This window comes from Papaver somniferum, unplaced genomic scaffold (assembly GCF_003573695.1).
Source record: "Papaver somniferum cultivar HN1 unplaced genomic scaffold, ASM357369v1 unplaced-scaffold_83, whole genome shotgun sequence".
NCBI classification, from domain to species: Eukaryota; Viridiplantae; Streptophyta; class Magnoliopsida; order Ranunculales; family Papaveraceae; genus Papaver; species Papaver somniferum.
Window position 1 is genome coordinate 1,042,597 of NW_020651304.1, and position 16,083 is coordinate 1,058,679.

At 36.4% G+C, this 16,083-nt stretch overlaps 1 protein-coding gene across 1 annotated transcript; it reads left to right on the forward strand.

Annotated features, from left to right (window-relative positions):
• Nucleotides 1–13,686: 13,686 nt before the first annotated feature.
• On the forward strand, nucleotides 13,687–15,456 carry LOC113345763 (protein GPR107-like). Its single transcript, XM_026589442.1, has one exon. The coding sequence runs from the start codon at nucleotides 13,782–13,784 to the stop codon at nucleotides 15,096–15,098; it is 1,317 nt and encodes a 438-aa protein (XP_026445227.1). The 5' UTR covers nucleotides 13,687–13,781; the 3' UTR covers nucleotides 15,099–15,456.
• The last annotated feature ends 627 nt before the right edge of the window (nucleotides 15,457–16,083 follow it).

The window sequence follows — 16,083 nt, forward strand, 5'->3', positions numbered from 1 at the left end:
AAAATGTGAATACTGCAGTCAAGCAAAAATAACCAAAACTTCACATAAATCTGTTGTAAGAGAATCCAAACCACTAGACTTAATACATTCTGATTTGTGTGAATATGAAGGTATCCTAACTAGAAATGGAAAAAGGTATATCATGACGTTCATTGATGAATGTTCTAGTTATACTTATGTTTATTTGTTGAGCCATAAGAATGAAGCTATTGAAAAGTTTAAGATCTTTATTGCTGAAATTGAAAATCAATTTGGTAGAAAAATTAAGAGGTTCGTAGTAATAGAGGCACTAAATATGATTCTGCTCCCTTTACTGAAATTTATCAAACTAATGGCATAATACATGAAAGAACTGCATCATATAATCCTCAAATGAATGGGAAAGCTGAGATAAAGAATCGTACTCTTACTGAATTGACTGTTGCTTGTTTGCTTAGTTCTGGTGCTACTTCTCATTGGTGGGGTGAATGTTTGTTGACTGTTTGGCATGTTTTGAATCGCATTTCCAATAATAAAACCAAAATATCTCCTTATGAAATCTGGAGAGGTAGAAAACCTAATGTCTCTTATTTTAGAGTTTGGGGTTGTTTAGCTTTTGTTAGAAAAACCTGATCCTAAAAGACATAAGTTTGAAAGTAGAGCTTATGAATGTGTTTTTATTGGTTATGCTCAAAACAGTAAAGCTTATAGGTTCTTTGATATTAATAATAAGGTTATTATTGAATCTATTGATGCTGATTTCTTTGAAGAGAGATTTCCTTTTAAATCTAGAAATAGTGGGGGTTCAATACCAAGTACTTTACCTAGTTCTGATTCTGAACCTAGATTAGAAGAACCTAGAAATGAAGAAACTAGGATCACTGAATTTGAACCTAGATGCAGTAAAAGAGCTAGGACTGAGACAAAAGATAAAAATCCCGACTTTGAATTTTACGCTATAGAGGAAGAACCTTCTAATTTACAAGAGGCGTTTAGTTCTGCAGAGTCTAGTTTCTGGCAAGAAGCTGTAGATAATGAATGGGATTCTCACATGTCTAATGGAACTTGGCGTATAGTAGATTTACCTCCTGGTTGTAAGCCTATAGGTTGTAAATGGGTTTTGAAAAGGAAACTCAAACCTGATGGAACAGTAGATAAACACAAGGCTAGACTGGTTGCTAAAGGATTTAGGCAACGAGAAAACGTAGACTTTTTTGATACTTATTCTCATTTTACTAGATTAACATCTATACGTGTTTTGATTGTTGTTGAGGCTGCTCATAATCTTGTTATTCACCAAATGGATGTTAAAACTGCCTTTTTGAATGGTGAACTAGAAGTGGAAATTTACATGGAACAACCTGAAGGTTTTGTAATTCCTGGACAAGAACAGAAAGTATGTAAGATAGAAAAATCTCTTTATGGTTTGAAACAAGCTCCTAAACAATGGCATGAGAAATTTGATAATTTAATGATTTCAAATAACTTCAGAATAAATGAGGGTGACAAATGCATCTACTACAAATCTGAGAATGATGTGTGTGTGATTGTTTGCTTGTATGTGGATGATTTGCCGATATTTGTTTCAAATTTATCTGTTGTCAATGAAACTAAAAGCATGCTTAGTTCGACTTTGACATGAAAGATTTGGGTGAAGTTAGTGTAATCTTGGGAATCAAAATAACTAGAACTAGTAGTGGTATTACTTTAGATCAATCTCACTACATTGAAAAAAATTCTGAAGAAGTATGATTATTTTGATTGTAATCATGTTTGTACTCCTTTTGATCCTAGTGTGAAATTGTTTAAGAATACTGGAGAAAGTGTTAGACAATCTGAATATGCTAGTATAATTGGCAGTCTGCGTTATGCAACTGATTGTACTAGACCAGACATTGCATATGCAGTGGGATTTTTGTGCAGGTTTACCAGTAATCCTAGTTTGGAACACTGGGATGCTATTGAGAGGGTTATGCGGTATCTGAAAAGAACCACAAACCTAGGATTACACTATCAGGGGTATCCCGCAGTCCTTGAAGGATTTAGTGATGCTAATTGAAACACTCTTTCAGATGATTCCAAGGCTCCAGTGGATATGTTTTTACTATTGCTGGGGGCGCTGTATCTTGGAGATCAAATAAACAGACAATTATAGCCCAATCTACGATGGAGGCTGAATTGATGGCACTAGCAGCAGCTAGTGAAGAGGCAGGATGGCTGAAGAGTCTGTTATCAGACATTCCAGTATGGGAAAAACCGATACCAGCCACTTTGATCCACTGCAATAGTACCGCGTCTATCGGAGTAGTAGAGAATTTCTCACGACTAGTGTTGTTAGAGTAGATCAATTAAGGTCTGAAGGAAATATAGCTGATACTTTGACGAAGGGATTAGCAAGAGAAAAGGTATGGAATATCTCTAAAAGTATGGGACTTTTTCCCGTGATAAGTTGAGTCATTTGTAATGGATACCCAAGCTAGAAATAGGTTCAAAGGGACTAGACGAAGTTACAAATGATATGATAGAGTCATGCATTCCCATAGCATGATATCCTGAAGTGGGAAACAGGCTGAGTGTTTAAACTCTTAATGATGTCTATATCTCTTAAGTTAGAGTGGGATACACAGGAGTATTCGTGATAGACTCACCTATACGGATGTGAAGGTGTGGCCGCCTTCTATGAGAACTTGGGCACTTCTCTAGACCGTTCGTTAAAAATAAATAAAAAGGATAACCACATGGCCTTAATGTGCGAACTTAAGGACTTTACTCTAGATATAGTTGTGTGTGTTGAATAATCTAGTATTAGTTAGAGTTCAAGACGCGAGTCACTCTAGTTACCTGATACTTAGAAAGTTTAACATTATGTAGAGGTTCAATTCGAAAGCCACCTTTGCTTATGCACAACTGTATATCACTTGCTCGTTGTTTTGAAATATAAGTGGGGGATTGTTGGGATATATATTTAAAAACATAGTTTTGTAATATTATACCAAACTTAGAGACTTGGGTTAAAGACTCACCCCACACATTTGACTAGGTATATTATATATATATCTATATTACTTAATTAAATCCCGGAGAGCGGGGCCTTGGGGGTCTTTGGAGGTCTGGTGATTCAGAAACTGATTTTTTGCAGGTTTTAACTCTTGATTTCCAAAACGGTTTTCTACTTAATATTCTCTGATTAACTCTATTAATTTTTGGTAATTATATTGTTACCGTTTTATGAATGTTATGGAGGATTTTCAGTGAGCACTAATTACGAAATTTATTTTCATTAAAAACCGTATTGATTTCTTTTTGAGATATAAAAGAACAGTTTCTGGAGAAGATGAAATATATTGTTTTTCATCTATTTTTGAGTTCTGAGCAAGTGAAGAAAGAGTACTTGTTGGTTCGATTTCTCATAGTACAGAGAAATCGAACAAGAGAATATCAGTTGTTTTATCCCATAGGATTTTCGACAAGTTTTGACTGCTAGCACAATCAAGAGGCAGAGTCGCGAAACACCTTAAAGATAGCGACCTAGTCTGCGACTCAGCTGTTTGAGATTTATTTTTGTGAATTTTCTATATTGTTTCCAACAGTTTCCTATTATCCAAATCAACTTATCTCTTGATCATATATGGACTCCGAATAACTCACTCACTAATCACCTAACAACGGCAGCAAGATCACGTTTTTCATCGCAAAAAAATCACCTACACAAACCCTTCTTCCTCATCTGCTGCCATTGTGAGAAAGATGCAAAAATAGAGAACTAGAGAAATACCAACCAAATTGCATTGTTTTTTTAGGTTTTGAAACGTTGGTGATATATTATCTGGACTCAAACTTCTATCACTTGTGTTTCCTTGTTAAACTTCGTTCCGGAAGTGGGGAAAAAGACAAACTAAGAAAGCATAGTCAAAATTTGGGAACCCAAGTGATCAGACGATCGAAAATATCCCTCTCCCAACTCTCGATCCCCACCTCGGATGACGAAATCGATGGTCGGATATATCCGGATAGACAAACAACACTTCTTTTTATAATATAAACTAGGTATCACCCCGGCCTATGGTCGGGGCTCAACCTTTTTTCGATTTTTTGTTGTTGTTTGGGGCTTGCGACCCTAGTGTTTTCTGATCGTGTCAAATTAGCCGGGCTTACAGCCCCGGCTGTGGTCCCCTATGCAAATTCCAGTATTTTGTTGGTCGGGTCAAATTAGTCGGGACCTATAGCCCTGGCCGTGGTCCCCTACGCAAATTCCAGTATTTTATTGGTCGTGTCAAATTAGCCGGGGCTGATGGCCCTGTCCGTAGTTCCCTACGCAAATTCTTGTATTTTGTTGGTCTGGGCAAATTAGTCGGATCCTGCAGCCCCGGGCGTAATCCCCTACGCAAATTCCGGTATTTTGTTGGTCGGGACAAATTAGCCGGGACTTGCATCCCCTGCCGTAGTCCCCTACGCAAATTCCGGCCTATGGTCGGGGCTCAACCATTTTTGATTTCTTTTCTTTTTGTTGTTTGATCCCTTACGCAAATTCCAGTATTTTGTTTTTCGTATCAAATTAGTCGGGGCTGTAGCGCAAATTCCGGTATTTTGTTGATGGGGTCAAATTAGTCGGGGTTTACAGCCCCGGCCGTGGTCCCCTACACAAATTCCAGTATTTTGTTTGTCGGGTCAAATTAGTTGTAGTTCCCTACGCAAATTCTGGTATTTTGTTAATGGGATCAAATTAGTCGGGGCCTACAACCCGGGTCGTAGTCCTTTACGCGAATTTCAGTATTTTGTTGGTCGGTCTAATTAGCCAGGACCCACATCCCTGCCGTAGTCTCGCAAATATCCGACGTTGCCGTATGGCCCGTATCTGATCGACTATATATCCCAAATATTGATGCTCAATATCAATAAGATGCTTCAAAAAAAAAGGATAAAAAAACTGTCAATCCCGAGAAGAAAAGTCTAAGTCCAAATCTTAACCACGTTGCAAAAGGAAATTAATTTTTTCTTCATGTTTGTACACTGCTCACAAAAAAGAAAAATAAAACGAGTCCCACTCGTTTTTGTTTTGCGCTTTCACGCTTTACTTTTTCTTTTTCGGTAGCTTAGGCGTGTTAGGTCAGGTTAACTAATAAGGGCTCGTTACCTTGGTGGTCGGGCAGAGCCTATTTCAGAACCATGTCTAGCTTGAAATTAGCTTTGGTACGGGCCACGACATAATCTATGTCGTCCAAAATAATTAAATCTCAAGAGATCAGACGGACGTCTATATAAGACATATAACCAATCGATCCGCATCGTAGGATGATAAAATCGATGGTCGGATTTGTAAGACTACACACAACACTTCTTTTTATAATATAGATTCTTCGGGAGAGATTTTATTGTATTTATTTATTTATTTTTTCGCTTCGCATTATTGCATACACTTTGTCCAGTTAACAGCCTAATACAATAGATAGATGCTTAAGTATATAACAATAGCCGAGAAATTATCGTTTTTTCCCTTATCTCCGAGAAAATAAAATCTCTAACTTCACAAATTTTATCAAAATCTTTTCTATTGTATTTCAAATCTACTGTATTTGGTCTGAATCTTTCAGATCCTCCGGTTAGATTTGGATACAATTAGTAGTTAGTTTATACTATTAGATAAACAAATAAAACAAATTGTTATTTCAGGCAACAAAATTTAGGTTTTTTATATGTTTGTATTTGTTTTTCTGATGGATTTGATGGTTTCTTCATGCTATTCGGATTTGTTTTCTGATAGCCATTATGGCATTGATTGGTGGAGTTGCTGCATCGTTTTCAAGTATGTTATGAAAGACGACGATCTACTTCGGAAATTAATACCGATATAGATCGTGATAGGGTCAATTTGGGCTTATTACTTCTCTACAGTGGAAGCATCTAACATATATGATGTTGATGATGAAGAATCAAAGGATCAGGAATCAAAATGATTTGAATCAATAACCATTAGAAGGGTGTCAATTTCATTGACAAAATGTAAATTAGTACAATTTCGGTTTTTCGTTCTTTATGTTTCGAGATCTGTAAATTTAATACTAGTTGTTTCTTTTTGTTTCCTACTGATGTAATTGATACTAATGTTATCATGATTCCTGGAATGGTGATTCCGCACCATTATGTATCCCTTCAAACCTCAGTTTTAAGTAGGTAATTTAATAAACTATGGGTTGTTCAAGCCCATCTTTCCTTAAGAACGGACACCTAGATCAGCTGGTCATCCCTGTTTACCAAAGTTTCATGCGCTCCAGGAGGTTCCATGTTTGAGCCCCCAATGGCGTAATATTGTAGGAATTAACATGGAAGGTAGAGTTAGCTTGTCCCCCTTGTGACACAATCTCAACCCCCATCCGCTTCGGCTCCCTTGGCTAGGTTACCCATGAGGCTCGCTGATAGGCTAGCACGACAACCTGTTCAATTAATGTAGTAGTACATTGTTGGAGCTTAGCTTGTTAGGTTTCCAACTAGTTAATGTAATACTCTTTGTTATATATACCGTTTAAAATTATTAAAAAAAAATGCTTGGTTAAGCTCAAATTAAACGAATCAATGTGACGATGTTATTCCAAAAGAAAATTATTGTAGTTGACATCCTAAGAGCTAGCACTATGGAGGGGTTCATCTCCTCGCTATCCCTCTCTATCCCTCAAAAAGCCAAAATCTCATGTGCTATGATCTCCCAAATCCCTACTCATGTAGGGATATTCACCCCTTTCCCTACATGGAGGATTACATCTGATACCGCTTGTAGGGAAGGGAAATCACACGGCTACTGAGTAGCCGTATAAATTTACGCTTTACGGATACTGAGTAGCCGTATTATCGTTGATAAGGCTACTCGGTAGTCGTAGCTTTTTACACGGCTACTCAGTAGCCGTTTCAGAAAAAATGTTTACTTGACCTTTTCTCGTTTACACCCCTCTCACACCCGATCCTCACCATCCATCATTAATAACGGCTCTATCTTCTCCATCATCGGATCCCAACGGGAATTTTTTCAAAATCCTCTATAAATACCACTCTAAGTCTCTACTCAAACCACACCAAATCAATTGATATCTTATTTTTCTTCTTCCTACATCAATAGATTTCTTATTTATCTTCTTTTTACTATATCTCTTTGATTTTCAAAATGGTTAATAATTTTATTCAACAGGAAGAGATTGATTTTACTATTCCATTTATTTATGTGAGTATGGATGAAATTGTGGGTTCGGCACAAAAAACCGCTATGTGTTGGATACGTATTCACCAAATTTTTGTCCAACGCAACGGTAATCCATATGAAAGAGATTGGTCAGCCTTAAAAACCAAGATGAAGTATATAAAAAAAGATGTCAAAGAATTCGTGTCAATTCTTAATGCTATCTATCGTCAAAACAAAAGCGGTGCGAGCCACGAAGATTTGGTAAGTTCTATTAATTTGTTAATTTTTTCAATATAATTGGTGATAATAGTAATAAAATTAATGTTTGTTAGATAAATTTTGAGACAAAAAATGGTAGGAAGCAATTTCAGGAACAAACAGGACAACCATTCAAGTATGATGCATGTTATGAATTGTTTAGAGAAAAAGTTCCTTGATATAATTATCAACTCATTGTTAGCCAAAACAATGAGTTGTTTAATAATCATCGTAACTTTGTATCACACGAAGATGGCACTGAAGTTCTACCTAATGGAGAGACTCGTTGGAAATACAAGGAGAATGCACGTCCTATAGGAGCCAAAAAAGCCAAAATGCTATCCAGACAGAAGAAGGATCGTGAGCAAGGTATATTTAGAGAAGATGATGAGGGAACATCTTCAGTTAAGATGGAAGAAGATAGGATCTATCAACAAAGTGCTAGTATTTTGGAGTATCTTAAGGAAACACGATCAAGGAAGGGAAAAATGAAAATGGAACAAGAATCCCAATACCAAACAATTTGGGAGTATACTCAACAACCGAGTTATCAAATGGAAGAAAAACTCAATTTGCAAAAGCTTCATCAACAGACTAATCAAATGCATCAACAACAAATGCATTTAGATCAAGACAATGCAATAATGTCTATGGACCTTAGTCGATTAGCTCCCAACGAAAAAAGATATTATCGACGCAAGCAAAAGGAGATCTTGAAGGGGATGAATATAATCAGCGTTGAAGATTCAGAAGATGACGATGTAACCCATCTCTAGTTGTTTTATCTTTTATTGAGTTTAGTTTTTTAATTTGTAATGTAGGTTTAAATTAAAAGTGTTGTCCTAAATTTGGAGTTAGTATTGTTGTTATCTAAATTTTAAAAGTGTTGTCTAAATTAACTTAAATTGTTCTTTGAATTAATAAAAGGTTTGGATTTGTTGTAACGAAACGATTTTTATAGTAAAATTAATAACTTCATTATCACTTCATTAAACTAATGTTCATTAATAACGTACAAAAGAAATTACAACAGATCATTCGATTAAATTTAATAACTTCATTATCACTTCATTAAGCGGGTACAGCTCTGCCCTCGTTTCTTAACGTGGTGCACGATAGGTCTGAATACATTCATGTTATTATTTTTTTTGGTGTGAGATTCAACGATTAATGCCTCTTTGATATGATAAAACTCTTCTCCTCTCCAAGCTTTATATGCATCTTGTGCAGCGGACCTATCCCTTTTGTACCTATGGAGAAACTCATTGTACTTGATGCATAATTTCCTAACATGATGTGTCCTTGAACAAATGTGGGATGGTTCATAATTAAAGCGTGGTTGTTTTCCCGTCAGTTTAACAAAAGGACCCCTTCCAACATTAATCCAAAATACAGTATGATCATTAGGATCTTTTGGAAAATCATCCTTCAGAAGGTAAAAGTTTCTAATTCATTCCATCTCTTCTTCAACATCCTTTAACCTTGCCCTCAGTTACATTTGTTCTTGACCTCGTTTTTGTGCCTTGAGCTTTTCTTCGTAGTCTGTCGCAACGGATGATAAATCTTCGTATTCCGTCTCTTCTTCAACATCCTTTAACCTTGCCCTCAGTTACATTTGTTCTTGACCTCGTTTTTGTGCCTTGAGCTTTTCTTCGTATTCTATCGCAACCGATGATAAATCTTTGGTTTCTTTAGTGGATTTTTGTTTGCTTAACACTTCATCCATCTTATTAATAAATTTGGTAGGTGATGAAGACGTTGTTGCTTTCGTAGTAGCTTGATCTCCTCTTTTGCATATCTCTTTTTCCATTGCAGCAATTGATTGGGTGGTTCGCTTGCATGTTCTAAGAATTTCTTCGACTGAGTTGGTAGTTGTTGATTGATTTGCCATTGAATAGATGTTTAGGTTTGATTTACACCTCAAATATTGTTACTGCAAAAAAGAATGGGTAGATTGATGCTGGAAAGAAGAATAGGTTATCTTCCTTATATAGGGATCGTTCCCAACAGCTATATTTCTTAGAAATCGTGTCCAACGGCAATATTTCTTAGAACTCGTGTCCAACGGATCTATTTCTTAGAACTCGTGTCCAACGGCTCTATTTCTTAGAACTGGTGTCCAACGGCTCTATTTCTTACAAATCATGTCCAACGGCTATATATTTCTTTCTATAAATATAGAACATTTTTTCTAACCAATATAAATCTCAATTTATTCTCAAATATAAACCTCAATCATGTATTCTAACAGTTCGAGTAGAAATGGAAAACAAATAGTATGTGTGAAAGCAAAAGAGGTTTGTCCATGTTGTTTCATGGATAATCATAATCTGCTTCAATGCCCATGGTTATATACAAAATGTTCACAACAAGGTTGCACTGGCACTAGGAAGGTAAAAGAGTCGATACCGGAGAATATAAGGTATTTGGAATGTGAGTACGCTAAATGTCCAGGAGAAGCACAATGTTTGGAGGATGCAATGAAAGATGCAATCAAACAAGAAAAAGTTGACGAACTCTGCAATGACTTCAAACTAAAAGGAAAGGTGGAGTTTGAATGCACCAAGGGGATTCCCTGTGAAACTGAGGGTTGTAATTTCTTTATGGAAATGCACCGGTCAAGTGCAAAGAAAACATATGGAAAACGTTACTGGAAATGCCTTGTCCGTCAAACAGTGGCATGGGCTGAATAAGTGTTGTTACAATTTAGTTTAATCAAGAGTTTGAATATCAATTGATGTAATGTGTTTTTTTATAATTAGTATGTTGGTGTAAGAGTTTAAATGTGATCAACATGATGTAACGTGCTTCTACAATAAATAATAATACTTATTTTAATATTCATATGATTAACGATTACATTAAGCATGTGCAACCTGCATTTAAACCAATAGGAGACCCTATTGGACGAGTTATGCCTCGTGAGGGTTTACAGAGAGATATACCCATAAGACCTATTATTATTAAAATTCTTTGCTCTTCATCTGATGATTAAGAGGATGAATCTCCAAAGAGGGAAGGGTTATACTCTGAGAAACTGTTTTTCAAAATCACATAGCAGTTAAAAAAATATAAACGGTTTCCCTCCTTTTTTGGTAACTCTCCAAAGCAAAATGCTCCTGCAACAAAAGAAAACAATATCAATTTATAATTAAATTATTCAACAATTCAGTAGACATACACAAAAAAAATGTTGGATAGGTAACCGGTAAGTTTCTTACAATTTCCGAAGGTACTGGAACCCTCCATAAATATAACGATCTCTGTGTCGATACATACACTTTGACGTCTGAAGTGATAACGTTTAACCTTGTTTTCAGATACTTAATTGTTCGTTCATTCAGATTCACGTTATGTATAGTCAACCTTTGTAGTAACTGCTCCAAAAGGTTTGTGTTATTTAGTTGTTCATCTTCTTCTTCATTCTCTATATGAACATCAACCCATAAACTAACTATCAATTCGTCTTCCACCGGAATATAAACCACCATAGTTAAGAAACTAAAGTGTTATAGATAATAATTTGGACAAAAATAAATTTTAATTTCTAAAATTGGAGGAGAGAGTGGTTGATGGAACTAATGTGTTCATTGGTGAAGAGAATGCGAATCATTTATACATGGCCAGTATACATATCCATATATTGTACAAAGAGATTTCACGGATATGTATACATATCCATATACTGTACAAGGAGATTTAAATGATTTCACGGATTACATACATAATTGAAAACCCAAAAATAATTAAAAGTCTATTATTACATATGCATGTAACATTCGAAATCTTCAAACCAAATAGTGAATTACATCATATGCCTCGACATCATCATCATCATACATACCCGCATCATCGTACGGAGCATCATCGTCATCGTCAGAATCCTCATCCTCATCGTCCTCCTCATCGTCATTGTCCTCATCATCGTCATAATCCTCCTCGTCGCCAGAATCCTCATCGTCGTCTCCATCATGTTCATATTAGTCTCCCACATGTCCGTCTCCATATACGTGTTCAATTGCATGTTCAAAGTCATCTGGAATTTGATCATTGTAATCTCCATAATAATCAAATGCTCCATCCTCATTTTAACCAGGAACAACTTCTTCTTCTAAGTCTGTATCATCATAATCTCCTTCTGATGATGGAAGTACCACGTATTCCATATTTGAACCCTCCAAACTAGACATGTCCCCTGCCTGGCCTCCTCTACCAGGACGCGCAACAATGTGCTTGACAAGATCATCTCTTAGTTGTAGGTGTATTTCTATGTTTTTCAGAGATGACATAAATACACCACCATTATTGGTAGGTTTCGGAAGCGGAACAGGAACAACTCTGCCCCAATCCGTATCCCGACGTTCATGCTCGTTAATCATGTTGTGTAAAATAAGACAACATTTCATAATAAGGTTCAAGTCAGATTGATGCCAATACTTACATGGAGATCTGACAATTCTGAATTTACCATGGAGAACTCCAAAAGCACGCTCGACATCCTTTCTTTTAACCATTTGATACTTGTTGAATCTCATATAGTCGGGAATGTCCAATGTCTAAGAGAAAGCTTGTACAATTGTAGTCAACTTTGGATAGATACCATCGGCTAAGAAATAACCCATATTGTAGTGGTGACCATTGATGAAATAATTGCATGGAGGTGCTACACCCTTTAGCATGTTATCAAAAAGGGGAGAGTGTGCCAACACATTCAAATCGTTGTTTGATCCAGGCATTCCAAAAAAAGCATGCCAAAACCACAAATCGTATGATGCCACCGCCTCTAATACCAAACTACTCTCTTTATCTTTACCCCGGTAAGTTCCTTGCCAAGCTACCAGACAATTCTTACATGGCCATTGCATACAATCAACACTACCAAGCATTCCAGGAAAACCTCGGTCCGCATTTTCTTATAGCAACCTCTGAACATCTTCAGGAGTGGGTTCACGCAAATATCTTCCTCAAAAAGTCATGCAAACGGTGTGGCAAAATCTTTTTACATACTTGAATATTGTGGTGGCACCCATACGAGTGTAATCATCAACACTATCAGCTGGCGTACTTTTGCATAAACATTTCATCACGACAACTAATTTCATATGAGGAGAATGCCCCATAGTACCGGTTGCATCTGGACGTTGTTGCCATTCTGGATCAGCTTCAAGCAATTTTCTTAACAATTTCTCGAATAAGTCTTCCCTCATGCCTAGACGTTGTTTGAATTGTCTTGAGGTATAACCAGTTCCAGGCATAAAATAATCATTCATCATTTTGGCATCATGCCACACTCGATCACGCGTTATTACGCTACGTGTCTGTACCTTCCTTGGTACAGGTTGTCTAATAATACACAATCGTCATCCAAACATAGTTGTAAACATTAGCAAAGCTTTCTCTTCTTCATCACCAGAGGAATCCAAATAGATTCCATATTTAACTCTCACATAAGCACACATTAGACTCATTATGAACCTTTGCAAACAACAAAAACAATATCAATTTGTGTATACCATACATAAATACAAGTCAATCGATTTTCTACATTGATATTCGAGTTTTCAAACATTTCATTCGACATAAATCAAGAAACACAACAACTAATCATGGATTTTTCACTAAATATATGTTTTAATTACATTATTGAATTATGGATTTTTCACTAGAATCACTCACCTTAAATGATTTTTTGGATTAAATTCGAAATTGAAGAATGGATTTGTTTCACCTTGGAGTAACGATCAAACCCTTTTAATTTAAGTCATCGAATCGCAATGAATCAATATGAAAATCGAAAGGGGGTAATAGGGGTTTGAAAGGGTTTTGAGAGGATGAAAAACTAGAGAAGAAGAAGAAGTGGGGAGCCCAAGCTCGCTTCTGGTGACTCAAACCTATAAAACGACTACTGAGTAGCCGTATTGGTCAAGTCAACAAGTTAACTGACACGGCTACTCAGTAGCCATTTGATACTATTCATACGTGTAGGAAGCGATAGCGAGCCCCCATAAAATTGGCTTCCTTGTGTCATCCCTTTCCTACATATGAGCGATAGGGAAGGGATGGAGTACACCATGGTGCTAGCACTAACAAACTCAACCATTGATTAAGAGCGAAGAACGAATCAAGTAAATCGAACCCGTATATTACTGAAAATGAAACCTAACGTTTCCTTGATGACGCTGCATTTCAAGCAGCTAATCATTTCTAGTAAGGGCATTTCCGGTAATAAAAAAACGTCGATTTCACGTTTTCCAGTTCAACAATATGTTGGTGGATTCATATTCTCTCTCCTCTCACGTTCTTCTCCTTGTTTCTTCTTCTTCCTCTTCCTCTCGAAGCAATCGAAAAACAAGCATTTTCCAAATTTCTCTGCAAAATGAAGAGATTTTTTGTAAATCTTCTGTTTTTCCTCTCGATCTCTTCTCTATTCATTTCATTAACATCCGCAGAAATAAAAAATTTAGAGATCCGTGCAGATTCAAGACCAATGATCTTATTCGAACGATTCGGTTTCACTCATACCGGCCACGTTAATGTTAAAGTAACAGATGTACAATACTCTTCATCTGTTTCACAACCAGATCCATCTCGATTAGGTTTTTTTCTTCTCTCAGAAGAAGCCCTAATTCAAGTAATCATAGAAAGTGAACAAAACCCTAATTTCTGTGTTCTTGATAGTCATTACATTCTCTCGTTATTCACTTTTAAAGAATTAAATCCACCTCAGAGTAATTCTTACAATAATTCATTCCCTGTTACTGTTCCTAATGAGTACAGTCTTTTCTTTACAAATTGTGTACCACAATGTCAAGTTAATATGGATGTTAGAACAGAGATCTACAATGTTGATAATGGTGTTGACAAGGATTATCTACCAGCAGGTCAGACTAAACTACCTATGATGTATTTTGTGTTTTCATTAGCTTATTTTGTCTTCTTAGTTGGCTGGATTTATGTTTGTATTACAAATAAGCATTCGGTTCATCGAATTCATCTTTTGATGGCGGGGTTATTGTTGATGAAAGCATTGAATTTGATATCTGCTGCTGAGGATAAACATTATGTTAAGGTTACTGGGACGGCTCATGGATGGGATGTGTTGTTTTACATTTTCCAGTTTATTAGGGTAACGTTGTTGTTTACTGTGATTGTGTTGATTGGAACTGGTTGGTCGTTTTTGAAGCCATTTTTACAAGAGAAAGAGAAGAAGGTGTTGATGATTGTGATTCCCTTACAAGTTTTAGCCAATTTAGCTTCAGTTGTGATTGGAGAAACTGGTCCTTTTATCAAAGATTGGGTAACTTGGAATCAAGTTTTCTTGTTGGTTGATATCGTTTGTTGTTGTGCAATTATATTCCCAATCGTATGGTCGATCAGATCATTGAAAGAAACATCGAAAATGGATGGGAAAGCTGCGAGGAATTTGGCTAAGTTGACACTATTTAGACAATTTTATATAGTTGTGATTGGGTATTTGTATTTCACGCGAATAGTGGTGTTTGCATTGAAAACAATTTCTGCATACAAGTATCAATGGGTTAGTACTGCAGCTGAAGAAACAGTGAGTTTGGCATTCTACATGGTAATGTTCTATATGTTTAGACCAGTTGAGAAGAATGAGTATTTTGTGCTTGATGAGGAGGAAGAAGAAGCTGCACAGCAGATTTTGCAAGACGAAGAATTCGAGCTTTGAAGAGTTTTGCAGACAGGCATCAGTATATTTTACTGTTGTTGTCTGTCAAAGTTTGAGTTAGCATAGCTAACAGTAGAACTGCTCGGTTTGGTGTAGTATGGCGAGTCCCCTTTACCACATCTCTTTCCTGTAATAAGGCCAACAGACATCTTGTTTAGTGTTTGGGTTGTGGTTGCTGGAACCTTGTTGTATGCCATTTTGATGTGTGCTAAAGCACAGAAGTAAAAGCATTGTTTTTGTTTCTTCTTTTTTCATTTTATGGTTCTTGTTTCATTTTCATTTGGTTAATAGAAAGTTCCTGTGAATGTACTTCTTTTATGCTTTTATAACATGAGACTGAACAAGCCGTGATATGAAACACACCAATGCAGAGAAATAGGTTGCTTTTGTCTGGTTTGCTATGCTGTTCTGATTGTTGTCCTTGACCAACATAAACACAGATGTGAGAATACCAATTGCCTCCCTAAGAGTATATAATGTACTATTTTCTGCAATTGTTCAGTGCACTGCTTCCTGAGTTGTTTTCGTTTTTTTCTTATTTTCAATAAACTTATCGTTGTCCATTAGTGTTGAGAATCTGAATACACCCTTGAGGTATGATCAACCTTGTCGCACTAAATTGGATTCTTTCCGTGGGACTTATAAGTGACGTGAAATCATGGTGGGGGTGCTTCTTGGCCTGCCATTCTTCTGGCACTAAGTTGGAACTGAATCAGATGTTGTTGATTTTTGGTCTTAACGTAGAAAAACTCGGCTCCCGTTTCCAATAATTGTAATCCCACCATGATAACCATGGTTGAATTATGTAAATGCCGAGTAGATATCCATAGGCTGATCGATTCTTTTCCTGAAACTTATCTACTTATCTTTGTCCTTTATAACGATCTGTAAGTAATTGTTTCTTTCGTCTTTATTCATTATTTATTCAGTAAGGATGAACCGGCAGCAGATCTTTTCAACTTCCATTCGGCCAATTACCTCAGCT